Source organism: Prionailurus viverrinus, chromosome C1 (genome assembly GCF_022837055.1).
Source record: "Prionailurus viverrinus isolate Anna chromosome C1, UM_Priviv_1.0, whole genome shotgun sequence".
NCBI classification, from domain to species: Eukaryota; Metazoa; Chordata; class Mammalia; order Carnivora; family Felidae; genus Prionailurus; species Prionailurus viverrinus.
Window position 1 is genome coordinate 3,185,227 of NC_062568.1, and position 16,254 is coordinate 3,201,480.

At 47.4% G+C, this 16,254-nt stretch overlaps 1 protein-coding gene across 7 annotated transcripts in view; it reads right to left on the reverse strand.

The window, feature by feature from the left end:
- ARMC9 (armadillo repeat containing 9) overlaps window positions 1–16,254 on the reverse strand; it is a 151,247-nt gene that overhangs the window by 19,252 nt on the left and 115,741 nt on the right. For all 7 annotated transcript variants that reach the window (XR_007154871.1, XM_047871597.1, XM_047871591.1 and 4 more), the window contains 2 exons: window positions 14,029–14,133; window positions 1,046–1,161 (listed from right to left, as the gene is read on the reverse strand). Coding sequence is in view for 6 of the 7 variants with exons in the window: in XM_047871597.1 (XP_047727553.1) it covers window positions 1,046–1,161; window positions 14,029–14,133 (221 nt within the window). In the remaining variant the exon portion in view is untranslated. The remainder of the gene's footprint in view (window positions 1–1,045; window positions 1,162–14,028; window positions 14,134–16,254) is intronic.

Consider the following 16,254-nt stretch of genomic DNA (forward strand, 5'->3'; position numbering starts at 1 on the left):
AATACTGATAGTTAAGTTTAAGAGAAAGAAAGCATGGTGCTAGTAACTTAAAATAACCCTGAAATGTGAAGCGCATGGCGGCTAGTTTTGAGATCAAATCACATGGATCACCGATCCACAGGGTGGGCCTGGAAATTCTAGGCTGAGTCCCGCACGAGCGGGGTCTGGCTGCGGGGCTCCGGCATGCCAGCATCCACCCACGGAGCTCCGAGAGGGCAGGCCTTTCCGCATTGTGCCTGTGGCTGCATCCCCAGGGCTTGGTGGTTAGTTACAAATTACTACAGAGTAAAACTGGAAACAGCCAAACTGCCCAGCTACAGGGAATAACTAAGTAAAATGTGTCATGTTCCCTTGAACTATTTTATGGCCGGTGTTTGTTGAAGGAATCGAGAAATGCCAGTTTTCTGCCTGCTCTCTGTAACCCCCTGGTTTGTACCTGTTTCTCTGCACCTGTTTCTCTAGACAGCTGGACTGCTTGGGCTGCGGTTCCCCCAGAGCCCACAGGGCTCCCAGGGAGATCAGAGGCTCTTGGGTAACCACACTGTAGTTTTGTTGACATAAACCGGGTAGGAGCAAGGCTCTGAAGAATGAAGAAAGCTGGGCCGCTAAACACACATAGGGGTGCTTTAAAAAGTGAGCGTGTTTATTTAAGCCAAGTTGATTTGGTGTCTGAACCTGTGATGCTCCACCCGAACAAAAGAACAAAAGGCCTGGGGTGGCGGCTGAGAAAAGGACTAGAGTCGCGTCTGGGTGGACCCACTGCTCCTTCTGGTCCTTTCCTTTGAAATTACATTTGGCCAACACTTGGCTTCTTCAGGGCAAAGTGCCTGGAGGTCCTGCAATCCTACCACTTCATTTTCTGGAAGAAGAAACCTCAAGTGAAGGAGACAACATCTTTCCCCTCAAAAATTCCCAAGAGATAAATAACGAAGAGGTAAGTGCTTTCCAACGTGAACGTTTTATTTCGGATTTTTCAATACACGCATCTGACACTGCAGGTAAAACAAAGCTTAAGAAATCCCCGCCTCCTTTAGCCCGGACTTACACTGGGTACCCCGTCCTGTGGCCGCCAGGGGTGACGGGCCGGCACAGGGGCTCGTCGGCGCTGCGCTGCACACCGGCCAGGCCCTTCCGCCTCATCTTCCCCGTGTTGGTCATGATCTGGTGGAAGGAAAGGGGAGATGGGCTGGAGAAATCACCTACTTGAAAGCTGACCTAGAGGTAGCAGATACTACACGCAATAAAGTAACCTATAGGAGTAAGAGGCTTTGCAAATAAGTGAAGAAGGATCACACAGTATTCAGATACACAGAAATTGGGGGAAAAATTCCTTTAGGTTTGCGTATTATGCCATTTAGCAGTATAAATTAAAAAAAAAAAACAAACCAGACCATGGAAAAGAGAAGAAAACAGTTGAATACAGTAACAATTACATCTCTGGGAAGACTGAGTTTTGAAAGTGAGAAGAAAAAAAAGATGGGCAGATTTGGTTTCATCAAAAGGTAAACTTTCCAGTGGTGCCTGGGTGGCTCAGTCCATTAAATGTCCAATTCTTGATCCTGGCTCAGGTCATAATCTCATGGTTCGTGTTGGGCTTTGCGCTCATAGTGTGGAGCCGGCTTGGGACTCTGTCTCCCCCTCTCTCTCTGCCCCTCCCCTGCTCACACTCTCTCTCTCAAGAAATGAAAAAGCTTTAAAACAATTAAATTTTTTTTTTAATGTTTTATTTTTGAGAGAGAGAGCAATAGAGAGATAGAGCACACAAGTGGGGGAGGGGTAGTGAGAGAGGGGGACACAGAATCCAAAGCAGGTTCCAGGCTCTGAGCTGTCAGCACAGGGCCTGATGTGGGGTTCGAACCCACAAACCGTGAGATCCTGACCGGAGCCGAAGTTGGACGCTTAACTGACTGAGCCACCCAGGTGCCCTTAAAAATTTTTTTTTTTTAATTAAAAAAAAGCCACCTTTCCACCTATATATTAGAGATAAGCCAAATGAACGGGTAAACAACACACTGGGAAGAAATATTTGCACATATTTAACAGATGAAAGGTTAAGACTTTCATTAGGTCAGTAGCTCGTACAAATCGGTAGGTGAAACAGTCCATTAGCGATCAAAGAATTCAAATAGTCAAGTCACAAAATAGAATAGATCGCCAGTAAAGGAAGGAAAAAAATGATCAACTTTACAAGTAATTAGAAATACAATTTCACACAAAAAAGTATCATTTTTCAACTATTAAATGAGTGACAATTAAAGAAAGGATCCCACCCGCTGCTGGCAGGAATCAAAAGCCTTAGTGGCAGGGAAAGCTGAGTAATGTTCAATTACTTTGGGAAGTAATTTGGTGTTTTAAGTAGTCGTAACGATGTTCACATCTTTGGGTGTAAACCCTAGTGGAAGAACCCCAAATACGGGAAACATCAAATAAACAAAGTTGTTTGCTACAAAACTGTCATAGAGTAAAACTGGAATAATCTAGGTGTCCAGTAATAGGGGAAGAATTAAGTGAAATACAACATATTCATCCGAAATAGTAAGTGGCCTTTTACAATGATAAAGACTAGGTTATGAAAAATATGCTTATTTAAAACATTTACTAAAAGATTATAAAGCTGTCCATAAATGATGCCTTCAATTACGCTAAAATTACACAAAAGGCTGGAAGGAAATATACACGAAAATGAATACAGTGATAGGATAGTAGAACCAAGAGGAATTTTTCTCTTTATTTTCCAAGTGTTCTCTAATATGATTATATTAACACTTCAGAAAATTTGTTTAAAAGAGAAATTACTGTAAAGCTAGTGAAATCTGAATAAAGTCTGTGGATTGTGCCAGTGTGGATTGCCCGTATGATATGGTGCTACAGTCCTATAAGATGGGATCCCTGGGAAAACTGGGGGGAAGGGCACACGGGACCTCTCTACACTTTTTCAAATTCCTGCGAACCTAGAATTATTTGAAAATAAAAAGTAAAAACAACAACAACAAAGCAGACACTTTTTTAAAAATTGGAATTACATCTTTGATTTCTTGATTTTTGCTGAGAAGTTATTAGGGTCTATCTCGTGTTTGAGGTAGGGAGAAAAAAAGGGCCTCACTGTGCTGTGGGGCCAGCACCAGCGAGGGAGGGTGGGCAGGGTGGGCCGCACCTGGGCTGGTGAAGATAGGGGCGGACAGGTGGGAGTGTGAAGGGGAGCAGGACAAGAGGAAAGAGAAAGTGTGAGCTTCTGGGGAGGAAATGGAACATAATTAGTTTTTTTTTAATGTTTATTTTTGAGAGAGAGAGAGAGTGAGCAAGTATAAGTGGGGGAGGGGCAGAGAGAGGGAGACACAGAATCGGAAGCAGGCTCCAGGCTCCGAGCTGTCAGCACAGAGCCTGATGTGGGGCTCGAACTCACAAACCGCGAGATCGTGACCTGAGCCACCAGGCACCCCGGAAACGGAGCATAATTAAGCTTTCCCAGTAAGAACTAGCAGGCGGTACCCTTTGTATCTCCTGTGTGATCTGCAAAGAGAGGCTATTTTAACCGCAGTCACTTCACTCCGCCGGCTGCTTTTACTCGGACTTCCCTTCGGCTCAAGGTCGTGCTGCCCCATCTAGTAGGCGGGGCAACTTTACAGGCTGCACGACCCATCAGGGAAGCAGGCCCCTCAGGTCCGATTCTCAAAGGCACCCCAGGAACACTCGCGTTTCTCTTTCCCTCTCCATACTTCCCGACAGAACGCCTGGGTCTTTCCAAAGAAGGCTCAGAAGGTGAAGTCCTTAGCTACTGGAAAAGGGGAGAAGGTGAATCGGTGCCTTCCAGCCCCACCCTCCCCCTGCCCCTCCACCCCACGGTCCTTCTGGGCTCATCCTCCCAACTCCTTCCTAGAGGAGAGGGAACGTATCACGTACATTGGAGAGTGTTTCAGCCTTTGGAAAACCGTCGGCCATACCATCTCCCCCCACCTTTTTTTTTTAAAGATTTTATTTTCAAGTACTCTCTACACCCAACAGGGGGCCTCAAACTCACAACCTTGAGATCAAGAGGCGCTCGCTCTACGGACTGCGCCAGCCAGGCTCCCCAGCCATACCATCTCTTCAAAGGCACACAGGCCTAAGAAATAACTTGAGGTGGATGGTATCTGTCTTGGTTTCCAGGGGATGAAGAAACGGAGTCTGGCCTGTGGGCCAGAACTGTCTGGGCTGTTCCTCAAACGCCTGAGGAAAGGCCCTTGGGCAAGAGGGTTAAGTGCGCAGGACCCAGCGTGTCAGGGCAGCTGCCTTGCAGAAGGGTCCGTTTCCTTCTCACCCGACAACGTGCTGTGCTTGTAGCGTGAGCCACCCGGTAGCCCACAGGTCCCCAGGCCCCTCTCTGGGCCCCTCACTTTCAGTGCGGCCCTTTTAGGCCGGGAAGATCTGAAACGATCCCTAGTCCAACAACCTGTGGACGATACCGAGTTCTGCAGAAATGCTCCGGCGGCTGTTGGGAGAGAGAATGGAACGAACGGGTCCCTGGCAGCCACCTTATTCGTCCAGAGGACTCAGCCTTCATCTGTGTGACAGATGGGGATTTCACTTGAAAGAAGGTTCTGCTCCTAAAAAAATGCAGCTTATTGAACCACAATAAAAAAATGCCGCATATGATTTAGCCGAATGTAATTTGTTTAATAGCAAAAGATGGTCAACACATGTCAATCGAGGTAAAAAATGTTATTTGCCATTGACTAATTTTCGAGAATCGGCAAATCACATAAGTTGTGACATGTTAATAAAGCAGTACAAATTTTTGTAAGGAAACACAAGTTCTCTCTCTCTCTCTATCCACCCATCAATCCACCCACCGCGCAGAAGATGACATGGAGGCTGAAGCAGACACTCTTTGCGGTCCACCCAATATTCATTCTCTCCTGACCAACGGTACTCTGATTCTACTGGCACGCAAATGCTTCTACCTAAAAATACTCCTCCCTGGGGTGCCTGGGTGGCTCAGTCGGTCGAGTGCCCGACTCCGGCTCAGGTCACGATCTCCCGGTTTGTGAGTCGGAGCCCCATGTCAAGCTCCGTGCTGACAGCTCAGAGCCTGGAGCCTGCTTCCGATTCTGTCTCCCCCTCTCTCTCTGACTCTCCCCTCGTTCACACTCTTTCTCTCAAAAATAAATGAACATCAAAAAAAATTTTTTTTTAAATAAAAACATACTCCCTTTTGCAGACTCCCTTGCAGCTAGGGGTCACGTGACCCAGTTCTGACCAGTAAGAATCCAGTGGAGGTCGCCAGCTGGAACCCTGGGAAGGAGCACCATAGAAGGGGTAGATTTGGCTGGTCTGCCTGTTGGGCCTTCTTCCTGACTTTATCATGGGTTTGTGCCGGGAGCTCCCTCTGCCATCTCGTGACCAAGAGGCCACAAGCGTGTGAATGAGGGGCTCCCTCACTGAGGCAGAACTACCATGGAGTGGATGAAACTGAAGCTTCAAGACCCAGAAGAAGCCCTAGCGATGTGTTCACATGGCCCAGTGTTTTTGTAACATTTGCAAAAGTAGGATATTTTAACTGCAAGCACTTAATACTGCTGTTTCTTTCTACTCTGACTTCCCTTCTGCTGTTTCTTCCTCCTCTGACTTCCCTTGTCATACTTCCCTTCACGTTGGTGGCGTGGTGTTGGGATTTAGCTAAGGGGGGACAATTTGGGACTTAGCTAAGGGCGCGCTGAGTCTCGATGACATTTAATTCAGGTTTCGAATAGATTCATATGATTCCCAATCATGGTGCACAGTCAAACCTTCGCTAGCTGTCCTGGGGTAGGAATGGCTTCTAGAAATTCCCTGCGTTGTCAGGGTATTTATGAATAATCAGTGTGCAAGAAAACTTGAAATATCCCCAAATCTTACAGCTTATTTGTGGAAGACATTTGAGGAGGGAGTTCTCAAATTTAGCGACAATCCTAAAGATGTATACAACAGCATTACCAAAAACTAAATGTGAGGCCAAAAGATTTTTCCAGTCTATCAATAATGAGAAACAAAATTTGATCAAATATGTTACAGGAAGGACAAATTTCCTTTTCTCTCCGTGGAAAACATTACAGACTCATTATTATATGGGTAGAGGCAATTAAAAGGCATAAAACAAAAACCAACAAACAAAAACCCCTATAAGGTATGCAAGGCAGCTAATTAATAAAAACATCACTTTTCTGTCAATTCTTAAAATTTGAATTTTACTGTGATTTATTTTCTCATTCCCATTCGGATTAAGTATCCACTTCATAACTAACTCTGTATTCCTTTATTGAAAGAAGCCTTCCCAAGCCCTGTAAACCAGAGGTCCCACAAAACCTGGGTCTTCCCTTCATACTGACAGGCAGAGTGTAGAAAGACATGCAAAGAGCCTGGAGTCCACATCCTTCAGTATTTATCAGCGGGATGGATAGATTCTCCGCGTTTTGCAGCTGGGCCAGTCCTAACTAATAAAGGAAAGAGAAGGTGCAGAGAGAAATGGAAGAATAACAGAAGGAACAGTGGTATTGCCTCTGGGTGGGTGGAGTTTTATTATGGTTGTTTAGACTGTTTATTTGGACTTTCCCATAATAAGCATGTATTTCTTTCTTTTTTATTGTTTTATTTTATTTATTTTTTTTATTTTGGAAAAGGCTTTAGAGGGACTTTTTTTTTTTAATATGAAATTTATTGTCAAATTGGTTTCCATATAATGCCCAGTGCTCATCCCAACAGGTGCCCTTCTCAATGCCCATCACCCATCCTCCCCTCCCTCCCACCCCCCATCTTTTTTTTTTAATGTTTTAAATTTATTCTTTTTAACGTGTTATTTATTTTTGAGAGAGTACAAGCAGGGAAGGGGAAGAGAGAGGGACAAAGGATCCGAAGCAGGCTGTGTGCCGACAGCAGCGAGCCCGATGTGGGGCTTGAACTCACGAACCGCGAGATCGTGACCTGAGCTGAAGTCGGAGCCTCAACTGAGCCATCCAGGTGCCCCTATTTCTTTTATAATTAGAAGGAAGCATACACAGGGCACCTGGCTGGCTCAGTAGCAGCAGCATGCGACTCTTAATCTTGGGGTTGTGAGTTCAGGCCCCACATTTGGTATAGGGATTAGTTAAAAACAAACAAACAAACAAACTTAAAAAAAAAATACAAGAAACAAACTGAAAAAGAAATGGATTTGGAATACTTGCGGCTTGGGATTTTCTCGCCTGCTTGTTTGGTTGTGTTTTCACACACAAGAATATGGACTTTTGGTTCCAACTCATCTCCCAATATGTAGAGAGCACTGAGACTTCAACTATCAGGCAGGCAGGGCAGGAATAACTGGAAAGTGATCAGAAAAAGCTCCAAAGTGGAGACACATTTGAAAAAAGAAACCTAAAAGCAAAAACTGCAAACCGAGGCCCTTCCGTGTGCCTCCACGGCGGGCAGTGGGATGGCAGGGGCCCGGGGCCCTGCCCTGTCTCCGACGGGCTCGGCCCTGCACCCTGGCCAGCTGTGCCCGCCGCCCAAGTGGCAAAGTTTCCGTGGCCCAGACTCGGGCTTCAGGACCACTGGGGCGGGGTGGGGGGGGGGGGGGTGGCAGTAATAAAGATGCGGATTCCCAGGCCCGCCTCCATACACACATTCTTCGGAGGCAGGGCTAACCCGTCCTTCAGGCAATCTCTGGAAAACTAAACGAATTTGGGTCTCCATTTGACAGAGGGAGGAAACGGTGGGAAGGGAGTGATCAGCTTTTACAGCAGGCATCCCCCGCAAAATGAGTTTATGCAGGAAACTTAGACCAGACAGAAAACTGTGACTATGCCACAGCTGGAGTTCTCTGAATTTTCAGACGCAGCAGGCAATTCACTGGAAAGTCGACAGCTCTTCCAGAAGGTGGCACAGCTTTGTGGGAAAGGGCAAGGGCAAGCAGCTTCAAATCAACCTGAGAGTGTCCCTTACCCTTTCTCAGCCTCAGCTCTCCTGTCTAGAAAATGCGACACTAGCAGGATTTCCCCCGTAGTTTGTGGACCAAATTAAATGGAGTCAGATGTACGAAGTGGTCTGCACAGGGCTTGGCTCATGACGTGTGCTGAACTGACTTAAGACGTGCCCATTACTGTTGTTAAAGGTAATTCATAATAGGTTTAAACTGTGAAATAAAAACAAAAAGCTGAGATTCTGTGATACGTATCCACACCCCTTTTAACCGAGGTGACACAGCTATTTAGATCAGGGCATTCTTTTCAGGAAGGATTAAATGATTGTTCAGCATAGTATGGATGATACAAAAAAAAAAAAAAATTCAGAAATAAGGAGAAGTTGGCAAATCATCAGTCTTGACCTGCTGACAGTCAGGGCCTAAAGAAGAAACAAGGCGTGCTGCTTTCTACCAGAATTACGAGTAAGCAGCACATTTCTCGTGACCATGGCCACGCTCAGGCAAGCTTAGGAAGTGACTTGTTCTCTCGTCCCAGCTTTCTGAGTTCTCAGTGGTTGGCGGCACTGTTTGTGGCCTGGGCTCTGCTGTGCACAGGAGCTGTTTGCTTGCACTCGGGAGGGTCAGGATGGCAGCGGGGCCCTTCTGGGAAGGACGTGGCTCCAAATGCCTAGCAGGGGGTGAGCCACTGGGTCCAGGAATCCTGGGAATGGTTTCCTTCCATCCCCCAATACCGATGGGCTGCCCCTGCCATACCTCCACCCTCACCCCCAAGCCAGTAGTTTCTAAATCATTGGTGTGTCCCATACCCAGTTCCTGGGATTATGGTAAGGAGGCCTGAGGAGGGTCCTAGGCTCTATCGTTAAGCCACGTTGAGGGTCTGGGGCTTTGAGAGAGCCTGGGCTAGTTCTGTCCTGCACGACAGTATCTGCTGCCCCACTTGCCACTCCTTGCTGTTACTTGCATCCCTACCAAGAGCACAGTTTCGTCTGCTCTGTGTCTTTCATAAACTTCTCAAAGGTGACAGCTAGGTCTTAAACTTTTTGGCATTCTGCTATGTGTTAGGCAAATGGCATGAATTCGGTGAAAACTTTTTGAATATAATATTCTGATACAATGTTTCAAAAAGTCAGTATCTTTCAAGTGATCTTGAAAAATCTACAGTCTACCTCGTACATCAGAAGAGGAGGCGTGAATGCTTTTGGGCACACAGTCCCTGGTGAAATGTCTTCTGTTTTTAGCGGGTTCCCTCGTTGGGCACGAGCAGTTGTGGAGATACAAACTCAAAGCCTTGTGGGTACCGGAGCCAAAGGCACGGCTCTTTGAAATCAATGAGCCCCACACAGAGGCTGGCGGGCTGTCGATTTCAAATCAAGATCGGGGGACTGAGGGCAGCTTAGCAAGACTGATGGGCAGAGACGGCAAAACTGGGAGTGTCCAGTAACCCAGTGGCTGCCCCACATGGTTTTCTAACTTTAAAATTGCCTCCATGACGAGATCCTACGGTGACCTGGTGTGGAGGGTTGAAAGGTGGCCCCAAGTAGACACGCTCATGTTCTAACCCCACGAACCTGTGAATGTGGTGAATGTGACATTTGGCAAAAAGCAGTCTCTGCAGATGTAATTAAGTTAGTGATCTCGAGATGAAGCCATCATCCTAGATTATCCTAGATTCACGACAAGTGTCCCTATGAGACACAAAAGAGAGAAGGGGAGAAGGCCCTGTGGAGATAGAGGCGGAGCCTGGAGGGGTGCAGCCACCAGCCAGGGAACCCCCGGAGCCACCGGAAGCTGGAGGAGCATGGGGGCCTCTCCCCCAGGGCCTTCAGAGGGGGCGTGGCTGTGTGGGCCTCTTGATTTTGGACTTCTGGCCTCCAGAACTGTGAGAGGATAAACTTCCGGTGTTTTATACTAATTTGTCCTTCCGGCACCAGGAAGCTAAGACACTGGGTCTTCACGTTTATATAATGAATTCTTTCTGTACTTTGTACTCGTGTTACTCATGTCTCCACCAAAAAGTAACTGACAAACGTGCAGGGAACTTTTCTGCTGGATTCAAAGATGTCCTCCTGGTAAAAGGATAGTGAAGATACGTGAGGGAGATTTAGAACTGCACGCTAGGGTAGGATGACGCCATTTCCAGATGCCATTGCCCTGGGTTACCGGGTTACTGGTTGGTCTGAGAGCTCTGCCCTTTGTGCCCCACCAAGCGGCACGGTTAAGCTGGGAGTCCCAGACGTTCTGTGCCTTGGTTTTTGTTGCTGTTTAAAAACCTTCACCATCCTCAACCTAAGATCGCATAAGCATTTACTTCACCTGGGAGAGGGGCTGCAAATCGCTCTGCATTCACACTTGGTTTCGGTTCGCCAAGTTCTGTGAATGTCCTTGCTGACCATCGCATGCCTGCGTGGTTGTGTCTGTGGGAAAGTCCCAACACTGCAGGGCTGGGTTCCTGGCCGTGGCTTCCACCTCTGAAGATGCCCCACCCACTTGCCTGTTCCATTCTCATCTCCTGCCTATGTAGCAAAAGAGTCTTGCATTCGTTCATTCAATATTTTATTTATTTTTGAGAGAGAGAGAGAGAGAGAGAGAGAGAGAGAGAGAGAGAGAGACAGGGCAAGTGCGTGAGCAGGGGAGGGGCAGAAAGAGGAGACACAGAATCCAAAGTAGGTTCCAAGCTCCGAGCTGTCAGCACAGAGCCCGATGTGGGGCTCGAATCCAGGAACCATGAGATCATGACCTGAGCCAAAGTCAGACCCTTAACCGACTGAGCCACCCAGGTGCCCCAGGAGAGCCTTGCTTTCAAAAACGCACATCTTATCAAATGGAGTCCAGTCCCTCCCTGCCAAAGTCAGTGCTCTTCCGAAGGGAAACAAAGCCTAGTTAGGGCTTCAGACTTCCATCAACAACTTGGAACCCAACTGCCTCATTTCCAACATTTCTGGAGCACCTCCCCACTTGACTGAAAGTAAACAGAGCCTCCACAGTCAGTCAGATTCCTTTGATCCTTGAGACATTCAAAGGGCTGTGATGGGCTATAGGCCTTGACCATGACCAGAGGCAAGGTGGTGGGTAGTGGTGGTACGGGGGGTGAGGGTGGAACCCCGGCCGAGCCTCCTCGGGTCATCTCCCTTCACTCCTGCCCCCTATAGTCCATTTTCCATCATGCAACCAGAATGAAAATACAAGTTCATACATTATGGCACAAAAACAGACACATAGACCAATGGAATAGAATAGAAACCCCAGAACTAGACCCACAAACGTATGGCCAACTCATCTTTGACAAAGCAGGAAAGAACATCCAATGGAAGAAAGACAGCCTCTTTAACAAATGGTGCTGGGAGAACTGGACAGCAACATGCAGAAGGTTGAAACTAGACCACTTTCTCACACCATTCACAAAAATAAACTCAAAATGGATAAAGGACCTAAATGTGAGACAGGAAACCATCAAAACCTTAGAGGAGAAAGCAGGAAAAGACCTCTCTGACCTCTGCCGTAGCAATCCCTTACTCGACACATCCCCAAAGGCAAGGGAATTAAAAGCAAAAGTGAATTACTGGGACCTTATGAAGATAAAAAGCTTCTGCACAGCAAAGGAAACAACCAACAAAACTAAAAGGCAACCAACGGAATGGGGAAAAGATATTCGCAAATGACATATCGGACAAAGGGCTAGTATCCAAAATCTACAAAGAGCTCACCAAATTCCACACCCAAAAAACAAATAACCCAGTGAAGAAATGGGCAGAAAACATGAATAGACACTTCTCTAAAGAAGACATCCGGATGGCCAACAGGCACATGAAAAGATGTTCAGCGTCGCTCCTTATCAGGGAAATACAAATCAAAACCACACTCAGGTATCACCTCACGCCAGTCAGAGTGGCCAAAATGAACAAATCAGGAGACTATAGATGCTGGAGAGGATGTGGAGAAACGGGAACCCTCTTGCACTGTTGGTGGGAATGCAAATTGGTGCGGCCGCTCTGGAAAGCAGTGTGGAGGTTCCTCAGAAAATTAAAAATAGACCTACCCTATGACCCAGCAATAGCACTGCTAGGAATTTATCCAAGGGATACAGGAGCACTGATGCATAGGGCCACTTGTACCCCAATGTTCATAGCAGCACTCTCAACAATAGCCAAATTATGGAAAGAGCCTAAATGTCCATCAACTGATGAATGGATAAAGAAATTGTGGTTTATATACACAATGGAGTACTACGTGGCCATGAGAAAGAATGAAATATGGCCCTTTGTAGCAACGTGGATGGAACTGGAGAGTGTGATGCTAAGTGAAATAAGCCATACAGAGAAAGACAGATACCATATGGTTTCACTCTTATATGGATCCTGAGAAACTTAACAGGAACCCATGGGGGAGGGGAAGGAAAAAAAAAAAAAAAGAGGTTAGAGAGGGAGAGAGCCAAAGCATAAGAGACTGTTAAAAACTGAGAACAAACTGAGGGTTGATGGGGGGTGGGAGGGAGGAGAGGGTGGGTGATGGGTATTGAGGAGGGCACCTTTTGGGATGAGCACTGGGTGTTGTATGGAAACCAATTTGTCAATAAATTTCATAAAAAAAAAACACAAAACAAAAAAAAAACCCAACCAAACAAACAAAAAAACCCAAGTTAATACATTAAAACAAGTCAAACTGAGTCACTCCCCTGCTCCCGTACTCTCCCAGCTCAGGCTGGGAGAAAATCCAAAACCCTTGCCTACAAAGCTCCCACAGATGGGCTTCTGGCTGTCCTCTAACGTCAAGTTCCACCAGCAGATTCTGTACCCCAGCCTGGGGCCCCGGAAATTCCTTGACAGGTGAGGAAAACTGGGGCAGGTGTCCAGGGAGAACAGTACCCAGGGTGAGATGAGGAGGGCCAGGATGGAGGCAGTGATGGGAAGGCACTTTCTGCTTCTGTCTACTCCTACAAGGCTCATGCCACCTGCACCCACATTCTTTTCCTTCTCAAGTCACTGTCCTTGACTTGTTTGTTGAGCAAGCTGTTCAAAGATTGTTGAAAGACTGGCTCCTGGCCTTCTGCTCCAGCAGTTACTTGACTAATACGAGATGTCAGAGCCCACGGGACTGACCCAGTCAAACACCAGCTTCAAAATTCCAGGAGCTCCTTTTAATGCCAATGGCCTTCATTCCTGTGTGCTCTCCTGTCTGTCCCAGGAGAGCGGACAGGCCCCCATCTCTTGTTCCTCCCTTCAGAAACCTCACACTCCAACATTCCACCTGTTCATTGATGTGCTTTCTGATCAAGGTTTCGTGAGACACCTGCGGGCGGGCCCCCGACACTGCCATCCTCTCCTGGCCAATCGGCAGCTCCCTCCTCACGCCCTCCCCTGTTTAGCTGGCGGGTGGTAACCAGGGGCTCCTAGAGCTGGATGGGCATCAGAGTCAGCGGGGAGCTCTCTGAGCTCAGATGATGGCCCCATCTCAGATGTGTGACTCCACAGGCCTCTTGGATGCCTGGACTGGCCACCTAATCCATCCTGAAATACTCCTCCGTTCCGATTCCCATGGCGCTACATTATCCTGGTTCTCCTCAAGCCTCTCTGGTCACTTTCTGTCCTTCTCAGAGGCCCCGCTTCTTGCTCCCACTCCTGACATGCTGGTCTGCCCCTCTGTCCTCAGCCCCTCACTCTCTCTCTCTCTCTCTTTCCACCCTTTGCTTCGTTAGGCATCTCTTCGCCTGCTCTGATGGCTTCAGCCATCACCGGTGTGCCGATGACTTGCAAACCCGCCAGTCTTCCCTCCTACTAGATAAGGCACACGAAAATTAAGAAGCTGGACAGGTGGGTGATTACTACTGAGGCGGGCACACCTTTGGACGTTAGGAAGGCTCCTGACATGTGCCCTCGTGTTATATCCTGATCTCTTTTCTGTTCACCGACAGCTCTATCTGTGACAGGTAGCTAGGGCCACAGTGCTCTTCAGGACCGCTGGAAGCAGACTGGCCAACACTCTCATAAACATAGTATCGTAGTATCGTAGTATCGTAGTATCGACCAAACCACGCAGTCATGTGTCATTGCAAAGGCTAAGTGCATCAGTGGCCCATCTCTCCTTTCTACTTCTCCCCCACCCCCTCATGTGGTACTTACTCCCAAGTACTCCGTGGTCAGAAGCTTCTCGCCTGAGAGCTCTCCAAGCTGGGGCTGGATCAGCTCGTCTTTGTCCAGATCAGCTTCCATAGTGTCATGGTCCTCCTGTTTCAAAGGACACACGGGGGTCAGTGCTCTGGATCCCCCTGCTGCACATTCCCAGACAGCTGGGTCCCCAAGTGGGCATCTGCCAACGGAACGAGAAGGCGTCTGCCCAACCACAGCAACTGGTGGGTTTGCATTTCAAACGGCTTCAGGGGCAGTCTGTCCTCTGCTCATAACCTGAACCATGAAGCCAAAAGGGAAAATACCAGCCCACCTCTTTCGGAAGCTGGGCACCTATGGACACCTCCACGGCCACAGGTGTGAAGGGGTTCAATGAGACACTTGACAGTCTCCCTCAGTCACAGCTCTCAGAATTTCTCTGGGAGGTCAAGGGACCATATGAATAGCCAGGCCAGTCCACCGAGAACTATGAAGCACCTTCACAGGCACAGGCCTTCAGCAACTGTACGTTATAGGCTTGTTGTGCTCAAGCAGTTTACAGTCAATAAGTAAGAAGACTCATCAAAAAGAGAAGAGCTGTTTTGCTTTTGGGAAGATGGAGTGGATATACTTTTCCCTATTCCTCCTACCAAATACGGCCTCAAAACACTGGACGTTAAACATAAAATAAACACAAGACACCCTGAAAGACAGAGAGAAGGAGGCAGACTGGCTGGGTCCCCAAAGACACAAGGAGTGAAAGGTGCTGAGTTCCCTGGGGTTCCTTGGTTCCTTACAGATTCCACACTCGGGAGCTGAAGAAGCCAGCAGCCCAGCAACGTTTGAGTGGCGAAGACAAAAAAGTCTCCCCAGAGCCTGCTCCTCTAGCTGAAGGACCGGGAAAGGGAGGGCCTAGCAATGACAGAAGTTTTAGAAAATAACCAAACACCACAGAAAATATTGTGGCCCCGTCCCAACCACACCTGCCAGGGCCTTCGGGAGTCCAGGCTTCTGCCCTCACTGGGCTGTCATCAGGCACCCCCACATCCTCAGCTGGGGTGACACGAGTAAGGAGGGGGAATTTCATCCCTCCTGGGCAGTAATGAGGTTCCCCCATCCCCAGGAGAGAGTGGAGACCACGTGGAGAGCCCAGCCTCCCAGCCGACAGTGACGAGCTACCCCCTCTCCATGCTCTGATGCCGTCGGAGGAGGCCTGGTGGAGATTCATGCTTTTACCACTGCCCACATGTTTCTGTGGTGCCAGGGGAGGCTCTGTGGGCAGCACTAATGAGGCACTCCTTCCTGTTCTAGTTAGAGAGATACTAGTCGAGGCTGCGTAGGGATCCGGAACTCCCACCCCTGTCTTGCAGTAACAAGGAGTCTCCTCCCATCCCCTACCACCCCTGGGTGTCAACAGAGGCTGAGTGTAAATCCTGGTCTTCTATTCACACCTGGCGGCAATGAGGAGGAGACTCACCGCCACCTCCCACCCCCCAACCCCGCCGCCAGAGCAGTATCAGAAGCAGCCAGCTAAAACAGAAGGTTTCAATTAGATCAAAAGTCTTATAATCCTCAAAATATCTGGGCTTAAATAAAAAATCACTCATCATACCGGGAACCAGGAAGCTCTCTCAAACTGAACAAAAAGAGACGATCAATAGATGCCAACATCAAGGTAACGGAGATGCTACTAGAATGATCTGACATAGATTTTAAAGCAGTTATCACAAAAATGCTTCAGTGAGCAATTACATTCTTGAGGCAAATGAAAAATTAGGAAGTCCCAAGAACATAGAAAAAGAATAAAATAAACCCAAAGCAAGCACAAGCAAGAAAATAATATAAAGAACAGATATCAATGAAGAGGAAGAGAGAATAACAAGGGAGAAAATGAGTCAAAGAAAAAAGCTGGTTCTTGGAAAAGATTAATAAAATTATCCTGACCAATGTCAGGAACGAAACAGAAGATATTACTACAGATCCGGGAGATATCAAAAGGAAGAGGGATCACTATGAGTAATTCTGCACACGTGGGGTTGACAACACAGATAAAAGCACAAACTATCACAAGCCTCTCAATATGAAATTTTGATATAATTTTAAGATAACTTGAAAAGTCCTCTTACTACTAAGGAAATTCCTTCATAGTTTAAAAATTCCCCTGAAAGAAATCTCTAGGCCTACATGGTCTCACTGGAGAATTCTATCAAACTTTTAAAAAAATGCCACCAATTCTATATG